This window comes from Salvia hispanica, chromosome 1 (assembly GCF_023119035.1).
Source record: "Salvia hispanica cultivar TCC Black 2014 chromosome 1, UniMelb_Shisp_WGS_1.0, whole genome shotgun sequence".
In the NCBI taxonomy this organism is placed as follows: Eukaryota; Viridiplantae; Streptophyta; class Magnoliopsida; order Lamiales; family Lamiaceae; genus Salvia; species Salvia hispanica.
The window spans coordinates 24,628,823-24,644,218 of record NC_062965.1 but is presented as its reverse complement, the minus strand read 5'-3'; the positions used below and the strand labels follow the sequence as shown (position 1 = coordinate 24,644,218).

Genomic DNA, 15,396 nt, shown 5'->3' with positions numbered 1-15,396 from the left:
TGAGATTAATATATACATTCGCGTACAACTTTATTATTTATGACTTCATTACATACATTTAATACCATTAATAATGCTATGCTATTTATCATGCACGAAAAGTAAAATACTCCATATCGTTCTATGTTGACCATATTATCTTATAATAATAAATTCCATACAATGACATTTGAGAAGCTATAGTGTTCAAAATTTTTATAGAATTTATAATGGCTACTGAGGTCTAGTTTTAATTATTGGAGTGTCGGCGTTCAATCGAGGAGTCACATTTTAAATACTAATAGTTAACAAATCATATAGTTAAAATCTAATTAGTATTACAAGGTTTAAAAACGAAATATTAAAACACATAATTTATTATTTTTTTCTTATTGTCCCATATGTTTATAAAATGATGTATTTGATGATGCTCAAAAGGAATAAAAAAGAGGTTTTTTTTATTAGAATATATATTTTTTTACTTTTTTCTTTTCCTTTTTTACTCTAACAATATCATTTTATGCATCAGATTTTATATGTATATGAGATAATTGAGAAAAATTAAAATTTCGTAAGTTAATATTCAATATTCAAAGCTCATGGATGGACTGAATAGTTTAACTAAATTTCATAATTTAAATAATTAGTACTCCATTTCTTTCGAATATTCCTTTCATGATGTAGCAATTATTCTTCTATGTTTATTTATTTTCAATATAAAAAAAAAATATATTAGCAGCTCATAATTAGTTGCAAATCCCATAAAAGCACATGAAACTTGATCTCAAAGCCAACCCGGCACGTTCTTTTCCTTCCACACTACTTTACTTTATCAACTAGTAGTAGTAGTATTTATTTATATCACTTGCTCCATCTTGAAAAATTGTAACGTTTACATATTTCTTCCATATTTAGTGTTAGTAAACCACATCAGTGTTTACAAAAAGAATATTTAATTTGAATGAGTAAACTGAAATTTTCTTGATGTTTAAGTTATAGGTTTTTTTTAAAGAGTGGATTTCAATGCAAGCAATATTGAAAATTGTGTCTAAAGAAAATATATATAATGCCGTACTTTAGTGCCAAATGCCAATGTCTTTTCATTATTTGTAAAAATTGAGCGGCCACCTTAGTTATTTTATACTTTAATGTTTAATTAAATTATTATTATTATTTAGATAAAAGGGTTATAATTACCTAAAATTGTATTAATTCCCGTTAATTTAACCCAATAACCCCAGTTGAATATTTGTTTTTTCAAACAATCACTAAGTTTTCTAGACATCAAAACAAGAAATGAAGTCAATAGAAAAGTTCCAGCTTCTAATGATAATTCACTAGAAAATGGGCCGTATCTTTAATAAGGCCAATCAGTTTAAGTGGGCTTAGTACAACCCACTTAGCAAACTTATAATTTTCTAGCCCAATCAGCTTTTGCCCATTCCACTCTCTCATATAGATTTGATCCATTGTTTGGAGTGTTATTCTAAAATATCTCATCGTTTAAGTAATTTCTAACCACCCAACATATCAACTTTTGTAATAAAATGTCCCGGAAAAACTTACGTTGATAAGAATATTGACGTGACATCCAAAAATTACGCTCCAATTATCTACGTGGCAATGGACATACGTTGAGTAATTTTTATGATTAGTACTTTACTCGATTTTGTTTAATCATTTGCGGCATTTACTCGATTTTGTCACAATCTTAGAATAATCTGTAAATGAAAGCCAATTTTGATAGTGTGATTAGTAAATGAGAGCGAAATTCAAGGCTGCAAATACAGTCATAATGTATTAATATGCGAAATCAAACAAGAAAGTAGAAATAATTATAAATAGAAGAAAAAAAAATCACACAATTTTTTTTTTTTTAAAATCAACTTCTACTTTGTTTTGGTGTTTCTCTATTGTGCCTCTTTTTCTTCATATTATATCCAGCGCCAAAAAAGAACTCAACCAACCATCTTGGCTTTCCATATCGAAGAACACAACAACCAATACCAATTCCTATGAGTCTACATCCATACCCCATCACTACACTTTTCCACCCAAATCCATCTATAAAATATCCATCTTCTCTTCGTCTTCGAGTTCTTCTTTTGGCCCACTCTCGCCGTTGCATTTTCTTATCAACGGAACTCCACATAACCCCAAATTTCCCACAAACGAATCATTTTCAAACGTAGAAAACTGGTTAGATTGTGGTATCTGTCCCACCAGATCATTCATTGAAAGGTTTTAATTTCGAAAGAAATGTCAACCTTGTCATCTCATTCGGAATCACTCCATCCAAATAATTTGAAGACAAGTCCAACGATTCAATAGCACTCATGTTTGCAAGAGATGAAGGTATATTTCCCGTGAGGTTATTATGTGACAAGTTCAAGTACTCGAGAGACGTAAGATTTCCTATTGAACGCGGAATAAACCCTGAAAATCTATTCGAGGACAAGTCAATTATCGTAAAGGAATCCACTAGTCTCTCTAATAACTGATCACGACCTTTCAAAGTGATTGTCATCTCCACAAAAGCTTGATAGATATTATATGCTATTTCCGTCACATTTACCTTGCTCATATGTACCATTGCTTTGAAATTCATGATATACCTTTCAGGTAAAGCGCCAACAAATGCATTGTGCGACACATCTAAAACTAGCAATTCGGGAAAGGGGAGCTTGGTTCGCGAAGGCAGTGACATGTTACCATCAAACTTGTTAGACCTCAAGATTAGCACCCGAAGTTGAGGAAGGGCTTCCATCCAGTACGGAAAATTGCCATGTATTCTATTATTTCCAACGTCGATGCCCTTTAGATTTTGGCAGTTGATTAAGGATTCATTTTACTCCCCTCGCAATTTATTACCGCTCATATTGATGGAGACGAGACTGCAACCATTGCTAAATGTTGACGGAATAAGACCACCGAAGCGATTCGCGTTTAAATGAAACATGAACAAAGATTGACTCATGTTTCTAAGGCACCATGGAATTGTTCCTGCCAAAATGTTGTGTGAAAGAATAAGATTTTCGAGGGATGTAAGGTTGCAGATGGTGGAGGGAAGCTCGCCATTTAATCTATTGGAAGAGAGCAATAAACTTAATAGTTTTGAATCATATCCTAGGCTGGATGGTATTGGACCTGAAATATGGTATGAAGAGAAGGATATGAAATAATTTTCTTTACATGAAAAGCAAATAACATTATGGAAGCTTACCATTAAGTTTGTTATCAGAGAGGCCTAAATAATCCAAAATTGGTAGATTTCCAAAGATGGATGGTATTGGACCTTGAAATAGGAAAAAAAAATTCATAAATATTACTCCACATGCATATACAAAGTAAGTAATGATTTATATATATTGGGGCAGGTTCGTGTTAAAATGACAACACCTCTTAAAGTGACATCATACCACCATTCCTAGCCAGTTATGTGCACACGTGGACGAATAATCAGCTGACATGTGATAATCATAAAAAACACTCAAGGGTAAATTTTCTCGGTCTACAATATTCAATAGGCTAAACTATAATTTTTGCCCGTCTGCAATATCCAATACGCTAGACTGAAATCTATAGATTGCAGTGTAGCGTTTATAATATTGCAGGCTACGTGGTGTCACTTTAAAAGGTGTTGTCATTTTAACGCACCCCTACTGGGGCATATCCATTTAATAACAAATTCTTATTAAGTAACTACAAACCATAAACATTATATGCATTTGTAATGAACACTTTATTCGGTTTGTAATGAACATGGAATGGACTACCCCTATAACGAATATAGTATATACTATGTTCATTTCAAGGGAACGGTACATTACGGTGGTGTTCGGTTTCCAAGGTAAAATAATAACAAGATACAATCTAGGATTGAGTTGTGAGATTATTTTAGTCATTGGGGGTTAGCTATGACTAATTATCCCATGATTATCCATCTAGGATTGAGTTGTGAGATTGAATCTCATGAACCAAACACACTATAAATTTAATCCCGGATTCAATCTTGCAAACCAAAAACCTCCTACATATACTCTATCCGTCCTAAAAGAATATGCACTTTGGGTTCGACACAAGTTTTGATGCAAAATTGGTAAAGTAAGAGAGATTTAGAAAGAAACAGTAATTAAAGTATTGTTAGTGGAGAATGGATCCCACCTCATTAGAAAGAAAAGAGTTTCTAAAATTAAAAAATGTATATTCTTGTGGGATGGATAAAAAGAAATAGTGCATATTATTATGGACATATGCGTATATAAAATGTTTCATGGTTTGTAGTTATGCAATAAGAATTGTATAAATTGGCTCACCAGTTAATTTGTTGGAACCGAGGACTAGATAATATAATTTGGCTAGATTTCCAATAGTAGATGGTATTGGACCTGAAAATTAAATGAATAACAACTTAATTAAAAATTTGTTTGAGTTTTCAAAGGAAAAAGTGATTCAAATGGTGTGATATTGTTGCATATGGAGGATGGAAGCTTAATAACCATTTAAATTGTTTTCGGAGAGATCTAAGCCCTTCAATTTGATAGATTTCCGAAAGTTGGTGGTATTGAACCTGAAAGAATTTTTGAAAGATAAAAAAACATCCAAAATCCAAAAACAGTTAGTAATATACAGGACAATACAACTTTATAATATTCTAATCATCAACTAGATATTTCTCTTTCTCCTTTTGTATTTCAATTCTTACCTATTGTGTGCATAGATATACATGATCAAAAACAATAGTTGAACTGCTTGAAGTTAATTAGAAGGCCTACCAATGAAAGAATTGTTGGCAATGGACAAAGACTGTAGGGCTTTCATGTTCCCAATTTCCAAAGGCAACGTCCCGCTAAGTTTGTTACTATCTAACCAACTGTATACCAAGGAAGACAAGTTTAAAAAGGAAGGCGGGATAGGGCCGGACAAATTGTTAAGATTCATGAGCAGATAGCTTAAACGATGAAGATGACGAAAGACAAGTTTAAAAAGGAAGGCGGGAAAGGGCCGGACAAATTGTTATGATTTATGAGCAAATAGCTTAAACGATGAAGATGACGAATCTCTTGTGGAAAAACACCTGTAAAAATATATGATCACAAAAAGTTCATAATTCAAGTGTATACTCTTGAAAAAAAATAATGTGATATTTATCTACTGAAAATGATGCCATGAAACTTGTTTTGAGTATCATTTAATGTGTTTTGATGAAGCTCACCATTTAATATGTTCATCTCCATATTTATATACAACAAATTTGATAGATTTCCAATGGCAGGTGTTATTGGACCTGAAAATTGGAGAAACAAATTCATAGATATATATATTAATTGAAGCTAGTAATGAATTTTCTATTTTATACATCATTTGCCACAAATTCAAGAAAATGTTTGTCAAGTTGCAAATAAATGATGAAACTCACCATTAAATATGTTGTCAGAGAGTAATATGTATTTCAAATTTGATAGATTTCCAATAGTGGAAGGTAATGGGCCTGAAAGAAATTATTTGGAAGATAAATCACTAAATAGACAAAAAATATGTAATATAGTAGCATTTCACCAACAATCATTACTTCCAAGGTGAAATTAAGTATGTTAAAAAACATGAAAAAAATACAATTTTCATCAATTATGGAATTCGAACCATGACGTTCCATTCATCCAGTAAGAACAAATAATTGAACTCCATGTCCAACGTTCGTAAATTATCAAGACAACCAATCTCTCGCGGAATAACTCCTGCTCAACGGTATATTTCCCTCCAATTTGTTCCAGCCTAAATCAAGAACTTTGAGTCTTTGAAGTCTATTGTGCCTGCAAATTTCTTTTGGAAGGCGGCCTGATAAGTTAGTGTTGTACACAATAATAGATTCGATTACCGACATATTGAAGATAGATGCAGCAATAGGACCGTGAAGATGGTTTCCACTTAGATCTAGAGAAGCCAGAGAATCAAGATTTCCAATTTCTAGTGGGATGCTGCCTACGAGTTCCATATGTGAGATATTTAAACGAGTCACTCTAGTGCCATGGGAATCACAAGTGACTCCAATCCATGAGCAAACAGAGGTTCGAGTGCTCCAATTTCGCTTTAGAATATTGTGAGGGTCTGAAGTGATGAATGCTTTAAAAGTAAGAAGAGCAGATTCATCTCTCTTCTTCGTCTTGTATTTATATCCAACGCCAAAAAAGAATTCAACCAACCATCTTGGCTTTCCATATCGAATAACACAATAACCCATACCAATTCCAACTATGAATCCACATCCATATCCCATCACTACACTTTTCCACCCAAATCCATCTATAAATTCTTCATCATCGTTATCATCTTCTTCCTCTTCTTCTTTTGGCCCACTCTCCTCTTTGCATTTTCTTCGTCAGCGGAACTCCACATAACCCAATGTTTCCCACATACGAATCATTCTCAAATGTGGAAAACTGGTTAGATCGTGGTATTTGTCCCACCAGATGATTCATTGAAAGGTTTAATTTCGAAAGAAATGTCAACCTTGTCATTTCACTTGGAATTACTCCATCCAAATTGTTTGAAGACAAGTCCAACGATTCAAGCGCACTCATGTTTGCAAGAGATGAAGGTATATTTCCTATAAGGTTATTGTGTGACAAGTTCAAGTATTTGAGAGACTTAAGATTTCCTATTGAACGTGGAATATTCCCAGAAAATCTATTCGAGGATAAGTCAATTATCGTAAAAGCTTCCAGCAGTCTCTCTAATAATTGATCCTGACCTTTCAAGGTGATCGTCATCTCCACATAACTTCGAAATGTAGAGGATCTTTCTGTCTCATCCACCTTGATCACTTCTATCATTGCTTTGAAATTGTTGATATACCTTTCAGGTAGAGAGCCCACAAATGCATTCTGAGATATATCTAAAACTTGCAACTCAAGGAAATGGAAGCTTAGTTCGTGAAGACAGTGACATGTTACCATCAAACTTGTTAGACCTCAAGACTAGCACCCGAAGTTGAGGAAGGGCTTCCATCCAATATGGAAAATTGCCATGTATTCTATTATTTCCAATGTCGAGGCCTTGTAGACTTTGGCAATTGGCTAAGGATTCTGGTAATTTTCCTTCCAATTTATTACCACTCAAATTGATGGAGGCCATCACAGCCCATTTCGGCCCAGAGTGAATTAGTTTAAAAGGATGGATTATTTAACAGCCCAAAAAAGTGAGATAACATAAATTATCTTAAAGCCCATCTTAATTAATTTTCTTGTGCTAATTTAATGCCTACCAAACATGCACCTTAAGTTATTTGGAGGCTCCACTAAGTGTGAGTATTAATTTTTGTTTTAATGAAATTTTGCATCACAAGTCACAACTAATTGCTTTCTTTTTAGTTACAGATGGAGTATAGAAGCTCACCACTTAATTTGTTGGATTTGAGATCAAGATGCTTTAAATTGGCTAGATTCCCAATAGTGGATGGTATTGGACCTGAAATGAATAATGGCTTAATTAAAAATATGATTGAGTTTCCAAAACCTTGTTGAATATGGGGACTGAAGCTAGCTCACCATTTAAATTGTTGTAGGAGAGATCTAACTCCACCAACATTGATAAATTTCCAATGCTGGATGGCAGTGAACCTGAATGAAGTTAATTAATAGATAAAATATCTCCAAAATGCACATTGCATGCTACAAGCAATGAAAATGTTACTCTATCCATGCATAATTGGAGGAAGAAAAGTTCCTTTGACATGGATTTTAGTACTATAAGAAAGTAACTTCCATAAGTTCAGAATTCTTGTGTTTGATGAAATTTTAACCAAAATAAAAATCATTAAATTATATAGGAAAAGTACTGCAAAGTATTTTTTAAGTTTCTCACTAGTCCTAATAAATAAGCTAAATGAAATTAAGAGAAGACAGCATGTTAATATTCACAATGGTTGTATTAATATATACTCCGTATGAAAAGCATAAATAGAAGTCTTACCAATGAAAGAATTGTTCTGAATGCCCAAAATCATTAGCCCTTGCATGTTCCCAATTTCCGAAGGCAATACCCCACTAAATTTGTTACCTTCTAACTGAATACGTCCAAAGGAAGACATGTTGAAAACGGCAGGTGGCAATGGGCCTGACATATTGTTATCATTCATGAACAATGACCTTAAATAATGAAGATGATGGATCTCTTGTGGAATTAAACCTGAAAAGTTATATAATCACAAAAAAGTTAGATACAAATTTTAGAGATAAGAAGATCTTCAAGGCATGTCATGCGTCAATGGAAGCTCACCATTTAATTTGTTGTTTCCCAAATTTAGAAACCACAAATTTGATAGATTTCCAATGGTGGATGGTACTGGACCTGAAAATTGGAGATGCAAACTCATAGAAATTGTGTGAAATTAGCAGAGGCACAAATTCAAAGTATGTATGTCAAGTTTTTGATTAATGATGGAAACTCACCATTTAATGTGTTGTTAAGGAGACTTATGAACTCCAGATTTGATAGATTTCCAATAGTGGAAGGTATTGGTCCTAAGAGAAATTATTTGGAAGATAAATTTTAGTATAGTGGAATATAAATCATATCTCAAAAAATGTAGATATAGGAATTTGCTAATATAGATATAGGAATTACTTTAGTACTCTAATACACAAATAAATATAGATATATAAATTTGATAAAACTAAAACTTATTTTAAATTAATAATTATGAATTATTTTCAATTCTTATAGATTGTGAAGGTCTGCAATAGATATGTATAGAGCTTAGGATAAACAAAAAAAACATTGCACTGGACTTAAAAAGTAAATTTAAATATATTTCAAAAATATGCTCTGCAAATGGAGTATGTAAACTCACCATTTAATTTGTTGTTAGAGAGACTTATGAACCTCAAATTTGATGGATTTCCAATAGTGGAAGGTAATGTGCTTAAAGAAAATGAATTATATCTAAAAAATATAGGTTTGAATTACTTTGTTTTACTCCACACACAAATTAATAAAAATATAGGTTTGAATTAAGCAAAAATCTATTCACAAATACAAATTATGAAGATCTACAAATGTTGGATATGTTATAATAGGGGAGTGATCAATTGCTAACTCATCATTTAATTGCCAACTATAACTAATTTAAGACCATAGGATTTTAGAAAATTTGTAGTCTACAATTTGCCACGTGTAATTTTAATTTCTATTAATTAAATCGAAAAAGATAAAAAAAACTACCAAATTAAGGTTTTGGATGAAAATGTCAATATAGTGGTTCGAAAATATCAAAACAATGCTTTGATAATGTGAACACAATGCTTTGAGAATGTTAACACATAGCTTATATTGACATTCTACATGTATTATATTGACATATTTTATATATCATGTTGACATTTGTTGCTGTACGAAAAAATAAAAAATGTTCGATTTTTTTTTCAAATTTTGACAACGGAACATATGCAAGTGGGATCTCGTTAGAATCGTTATTAAACTATCTTTAATTTGATATATGTTGTGCTAAAAAATAATTTAAATCGAGAAAGTATATACGTTTTAAAGTTATGAAATATTTTTCAAAAGTTAGTTACAGCTAATTTGTTGTAAATTGACCATAACACTCTTATTGACTTTTTTTTTTATTGTATTGATATTCTGGGACTAATGATTTAGATCTTTAATTTAAACATCTAATGAATATTATTTAATTATAGTTAGCAATTAAATATTTATTTAGCAATATAACACTTTCATGATACAAGATTGGATGCAAATGCTATACATGCTTTCTAGTTTCTACAATGGTTGCGAATGTTACATGAAAAAGAAAGGTTAATAATGTTACCGGTTAAAGCATTGTCCTCAAGGATCAACTGTTGTAATGCTTTCATATTTCCAATGGCAGATGGCAACGGGCCTGACAATTCATTGGACGACATGTCCAACATTTGTAAATTTTGAAGATGATGAATCTCTTGTGGAATGATTCCTGCAATATTATCATTTATCAGAATAATTTCAGTTGTATATTTTAACAATCAGAAAAATGATAATTGATCTGAGCTTAGTGGGTCAGGTGGGCCATCTAGGCCCGATGAGGCCCAGCTTGGCACATGCCCATGACTGAAGCAAGTCTAGCCGAATTAAGGATCTCAGCTTGAGCTACGCCTATTTAGTAGTAAGTGGGTTGATATGAATTTTTTTCCATTTATTTTTGAATTTTTTTATTTTAAATTATTTACAAGATTCTTTTTACTATAGCTCATGTATATAATTATTGGATGATTTTAGAAGTACATGAAATATTATATACTTCCCCCAATCCCACAGAAATAAGTCATTTAGGGTTGACACGACTTTTAATGTGTAATTAGTAAAGTCAAAGAGAAATGAATATGAATTATTTGTATGAAACGGACAAAAAAGGAAATATAACCTATTTCTATAGGACGCATAGAGTAATAAAATTTAGTTAACAAATATGCATGCTCAAGTTTATGATACTGTAATAATTACCCTCTTTGTCCTAGTGGTTAGGTAAGGGTTTTAATATACAATTGTTAAATTAAGAGAGAGAGAGACAATAGTAGAAGTAGTGTTAATAAAGAATGAGATCCACATTATTAGTATTTATACTTTTCAAGGACGAACTAAAAGAAAAATAATTCATACTTTTGGAATTTTTATAATTGCAAAAATAATTCAAAACACTTCACACACACACACACTCAGCGGACACACACTCACACACTGCACACACACACTAGTGCGTGTGCACTAAACAAACACACTACACATCGGACAACATCATATGATTTCTAATTCTATTCCTTCCAATTCAATACCGGACAACATCCTTTGTCCGGAATAATTAATTCTAATAATAACAATTAATTAAAATTGAAAATGACTTTTAAAACAATTAATTGTTCATATTTCATTCCGTTCCTATATTATTTATACTTACCAAGCATAGAAATGAAATCAATCAAGGAATAACAATTCATTCCCTTAGTATTCCATTTCATTTCCTCATTATTTCATTCCATCATGTCAAACATGGCCTGAATGTTCAGACAAGTCGAATACATCAAAGCAAATATAAAAAAATTTCACACAAGGCAAAGACAACGGATTTATAGTTGTCACAAATGCAGATATCGATTGAGGATATCTTATGATCAATGGAAATAGCGAAATGATAGTAATTAAAGGACCGACTATAGTTAAATTCTGAGCATAGAGATTAGAAAATATACCTCTCAAGTGGTTGTTGCTAAGGTCTAATACCTTAAGCTGTGTGATGTTCCCAATTTCTCTGGGTACATGTCCACTAAAGTTGTTGCCTCCAAATGTAATTCTATCAAGTTGTTGGCATTGAGCCAAACTCAACGGTATATCTCCCTCCATTTCGTTGCACCCTATTTCAAGCACTTTGAGTCTTTGAAGTCTATTGTGCCTGCAAATATCTTTTGGAAGGGAACCAGATAAGCTATTACCGCCTAAATTAATCAATTCGATTACCGTGAGATTGAAGATTGATGGAGCAATAGAACCATCAAGTTGGTTTCCACTTAGATCAAGAGAAATCAGAAAATCAAGATTTCCGATTTCGGATGCAATGGTGCCTCTTACTCCCATCTTTGAAAGGTTTAATTGAGTCACTCTGGTGCCATGGGAATCACAAGTGACTCCAATCCATGAGCAAACTGAGGTTTGAGTGCTCCAATTTTGCTGTATAGTATCTGAGGTGATGAGGGCTTTGAAAGCAAGAAGAGAAGATTCATCTCTTTTTATGTCAAGTGTGGTTGCAATGCTATAACTCGTGAGACAACAAAAGAAAATGAGAGAAGGTAAGAAAAATGGGGAAAACCTCTCCATTATGGTAAGTGTAGGCAATAAATTAATGCTCTTTATACTAAAACGATTGGGGTGAATTTTTGGAGATCAATTTAAAGCGTCGAATACTAAGTCAAGTCAGTCAAGTCAAGAGCACTAAACAGTGGCCACAAATTGACGGTGAAGATTAATTATTTCATACTACAAGATATTGGAATATATGTGTGACAGAGAAGAATACTAGCTAGTATTTCAAATACAAACACAGTGTTGAAATATAGTATATGAATTTAATGCTATGATTAAGATGGTACGGTCATCACATTTGCATGGCTAAGACAAAATTTAAGAAGGAAGGGTCTTTGCTACTATATTTATATTTAATAAGATTCTCTTTGTTGCATATTTGTTAAATCATTTTACTAAATTCTGGTTTTATATATTAACTTTGAGTTCCGCCTATAAATTCTTATATTATTGATTTGTTTTAATTTTGCAATCAAATTAATGATTATGTTCTAATTTTATAATCAAACTAATGATTTCTTTTGATTTGCAAACAATCAAAGTTTCAGCAATTACATAATTTGATGACATAACGTGGCATTATCAAACATCAGCCAAAACGAAGTCACGTTAAACAACATTGTATTATTCTAGATTAAATAATTTCATTTGTTGAATTATGATTTATATAAAGTCATATAACTGCCAAAAATTTGATTGGTTTCAAAATTAGAATAAATCAATAGTTTCGTAATTTATAAGTGAATACCCCTTTATTAAAAATAAATAATACTCACTTCGTTCACAAAAAATAGTCTTATTTTTTCATTTTGGGATGTTCATGAAAAATAGTCACATTTCAAAAATGTAAACTTTCTCTCATATTTTACCCACTTGATCTATTTTCTCCCCTCTCTTTCTATCTTTATCAATTTCTCACTAAAATTCGTGTCTTTCATAAATAAGGCTATGTTTGGTGGACGGAAGGAGAAATGTTGTTTTTTAGAAACTTCTCCATATTTATCATTCTAGCTTGATTATATTTTATTAAGGCACACTAAAAACTATACTAACTGAACAAGGTTCTTTTTATATTGTTATGGACTACAAAATTTGTATTGATATTCATTATTTTTAACTCTTAAACATACAAATTTTCTATCAATATGTTAGACTTAGTCATAACTTTTAAATCCGTTACTTGTGTTGTTTTGGATAAACAAATTATTTTTTATTCTAATTAGCAGTACCAGTATAACTATATGTCTATATTTATAGTGCAATAGTACTGATAAATACATATAGATTATGTGGCAGGGTACTGATAAAATGCAAACTTATATATTGTACAAATTCAAAACTCCTCAGCACAGCTTCAACACAGTTTCAATACAATATCAACACCGTGTAAAATTTCAAGATTTTAATGTCAACACAATATCAACACAATTTCAATACAATATCAACACCGTGTAAAATTTCAAGATTTTAATGTCAACACAATATCAACACAGTATCAATCATTGACTATCGTTGGAATTCTGTTGACATTTTCCTGTTGATGCTTTTTGTGATCTGTTGACATTTTTCAATGGTCCAGATCATAGTTTTGAGTTTGTACAATATTTAGAGTTTTCATTTGATCGCATCACTTACGTGGCATGTGCAAGATTGCCCTATGTAAATGCTACTGACTTGGTTTGTTGTTTCTAACATACACTTTTCCGATTTCATTTTTTTCCTCAGCTCAATATTACAATCACTTTAACAAGTTAGAAAGAATCTAAAATAAGCCTCGTAGCGATTCATAGTCCTCTTGGCAATGGACTACCATGTGGAATATTGAACAAAAATAACGCATAACTTTGCTCTTCACTCAGCACAAAAATTAATGTGCATCGACGAAGACTTTGAAATTATAAAGCAATATACATTATTAGTCTACCATTATAAGCTAAAAGCCTACCGGTCCCAATTGTTCCTAAGTCTTAGTCCATCACTACAAAGAGGACTAAACAATTGCGCAACTAATCAGGCAGAAGAGTCACTGTGAAATTTAAATTGAAATCTTCAATTCTAAGTTTTGATATTATAAATATATTTGGATCTGAAACAGAATTACAATTTCAAATGCTCATAATTCTATAATCCAAGAGTTGATGTAAATATATAATTTTCCATTTTATAAACTAACAACGAACACAAACAAGAAAATAAAAATAAAAAAATAGGAAAAAGAACGAACACAAGAAAGAGTAACAAGAAAATCATACAACAACTTTTTGTCTAGGAATCAATTTCTCCTCCTTGGTGTTGCTCTATTACTTCTCATCTTCTTGTTATTATATCCAACACCAAAAAAGAACTCAACCAACCATCTTGGCTTCCCATATCGAATAATCCAACAACCCATACCAATTCCAACTATGACTCCACATCCATATCCCGTAACTACACTTTTCCACCCAAATCCATCTATAAATTCATCATCATCGTTACCATCTTCTTCCTCTTCTTGTTTTGGCTTAGTCTCCTCTCCGCATTTCTTCGTCAACGAAACTCCACATAACTCTAAGTTTCCCACATATGAATCATTCTCAAATGTGGAAAACTGGTTAGATTGTGGTATGCGTCCCACCAGATCATTCATTGAAAGGTTTAATTTCGAAAGAAATGTCAACCTTGTCATTTCATTTGGAATGACTCCATCAAGATTGTTTGAAGACAAATCCAAGGATTCAAGTGCACTCATGTTCGCAAGAGATGAAGGTATATTTCCTAGGAGATTATTGTGTGATAAGTTCAAGTATTTGAGATACTTAAGATTTCCTATTGAGTGTGGAATACTCCCAGAAAATCTATTGCAAGATAAGTCAATTATAGTAAAGTCATCCAACAATCTCTCTAATAATCTACCCTGACCTTTCAAGGTAATTGTCATTTCCACATAATTTAGAAATGCATTAAAGATCGGAGGCCCATTCTTGTTGGCCACGTCTATCATTGCTTTGAAATTTGTGATATACCTTTCAGGTAGAGAGCCAACAAACGCATTCTGAGATATGTCTAAAACTTGCAACTCGGGAAATGGAAGCTTAGTTCGTAAAGGCAATGAGATGTTACCATCAAAATCGTTAGACCTCAAGACTAGCACCCGAAGTTGAGGAAGGGCTTCCATCCAGTACGGAAAATTGCCATGTATTCTATTATTTCCAATGTCGAGGCCTTGTAGACTTTGGCAGTTGGCTAAGGATTCGGGTAATTTTCCTTGCAATTTATTACCACTCAAATTAATGGACTCAAGACTACACCTTTTGCTGAATGTTGATGGAATGAGACCACTAAACTTATTCGCATGTAAATGTAACATGACCAAAGATTTACTCATGTTTCCAATGCATAGTGGAATTATATCTCTCAAACTGTTATTTGAGAGATTAAGATCTTCTAAGGATGTTAGATTGCAGATAGAGGATGGAAGATCACTATTTAATTTGTTGGCCATGAGTTGTAGAGACTCCAAATTTGATAAATTTCCGATAGTGAATGGTATTAGACCTAGAAATTGGTAGAATGAGATGGAAATGA

The 15,396-nt window shown here is 32.2% G+C and overlaps 2 protein-coding genes and 1 long non-coding RNA gene across 3 annotated transcripts; all 3 read right to left on the bottom strand.

The window, feature by feature from the left end:
- Positions 1-1,750: 1,750 nt before the first annotated feature.
- On the bottom strand, positions 1,751-4,921 carry LOC125202845. The gene is made up of 5 exons (XR_007173201.1): positions 4,755-4,921; positions 4,479-4,549; positions 4,296-4,367; positions 3,203-3,274; positions 1,751-3,126 (listed from the first exon to the last, which is right to left on the bottom strand). It is a non-coding gene; the product is annotated as an uncharacterized LOC125202845 (long non-coding RNA).
- A 765-nt stretch (positions 4,922-5,686) lies between these two features.
- LOC125191567 (leucine-rich repeat receptor protein kinase MSP1-like) lies at positions 5,687-11,833 on the bottom strand. Its single transcript, XM_048088985.1, has 9 exons — positions 11,223-11,833; positions 9,809-9,952; positions 8,430-8,501; positions 8,257-8,328; positions 7,951-8,166; positions 7,527-7,598; positions 7,375-7,446; positions 6,490-6,880; positions 5,687-6,353 (listed from the first exon to the last, which is right to left on the bottom strand). The coding sequence occupies exons 1-9, from the start codon at positions 11,602-11,604 to the stop codon at positions 5,687-5,689; spliced, it is 2,088 nt and encodes a 695-aa protein (XP_047944942.1). The 5' UTR covers positions 11,605-11,833.
- A 2,268-nt stretch (positions 11,834-14,101) lies between these two features.
- LOC125191551 (putative receptor like protein 25) lies at positions 14,102-14,986 on the bottom strand. The gene is made up of 2 exons (XM_048088984.1): positions 14,835-14,986; positions 14,102-14,666 (listed from the first exon to the last, which is right to left on the bottom strand). The coding sequence occupies exons 1-2, from the start codon at positions 14,984-14,986 to the stop codon at positions 14,102-14,104; spliced, it is 717 nt and encodes a 238-aa protein (XP_047944941.1).
- Between the last annotated feature and the right edge of the window lie 410 nt (positions 14,987-15,396).

Coding starts and splice junctions, on each gene's coding strand:
- LOC125191551 (XM_048088984.1), bottom strand. CDS start 14,986: ATGGAAGCCCTTCCTCAACTTCGGGTGCTAGTCTTGAGGTCTAACGAT. Junction 14,667..14,834: donor GTTGGCTCTCTACCTGAAAG/GTATATCACAAA, acceptor ATCTTGCAATAG/ATTTTCTGGGAGTATTCCAC.
- LOC125191567 (XM_048088985.1), bottom strand. CDS start 11,604: ATGGGAGTAAGAGGCACCATTGCATCCGAAATCGGAAATCTTGATTTT. Junction 8,167..8,256: donor GGGAAACAACAAATTAAATG/GTGAGCTTCCAT, acceptor ATAACTTTTCAG/GTTTAATTCCACAAGAGATC. Junction 6,354..6,489: donor ATTCCAAGTGAAATGACAAG/GTTGACATTTCT, acceptor CCGCTGACGAAG/AAAATGCAAAGAGGAGAGTG.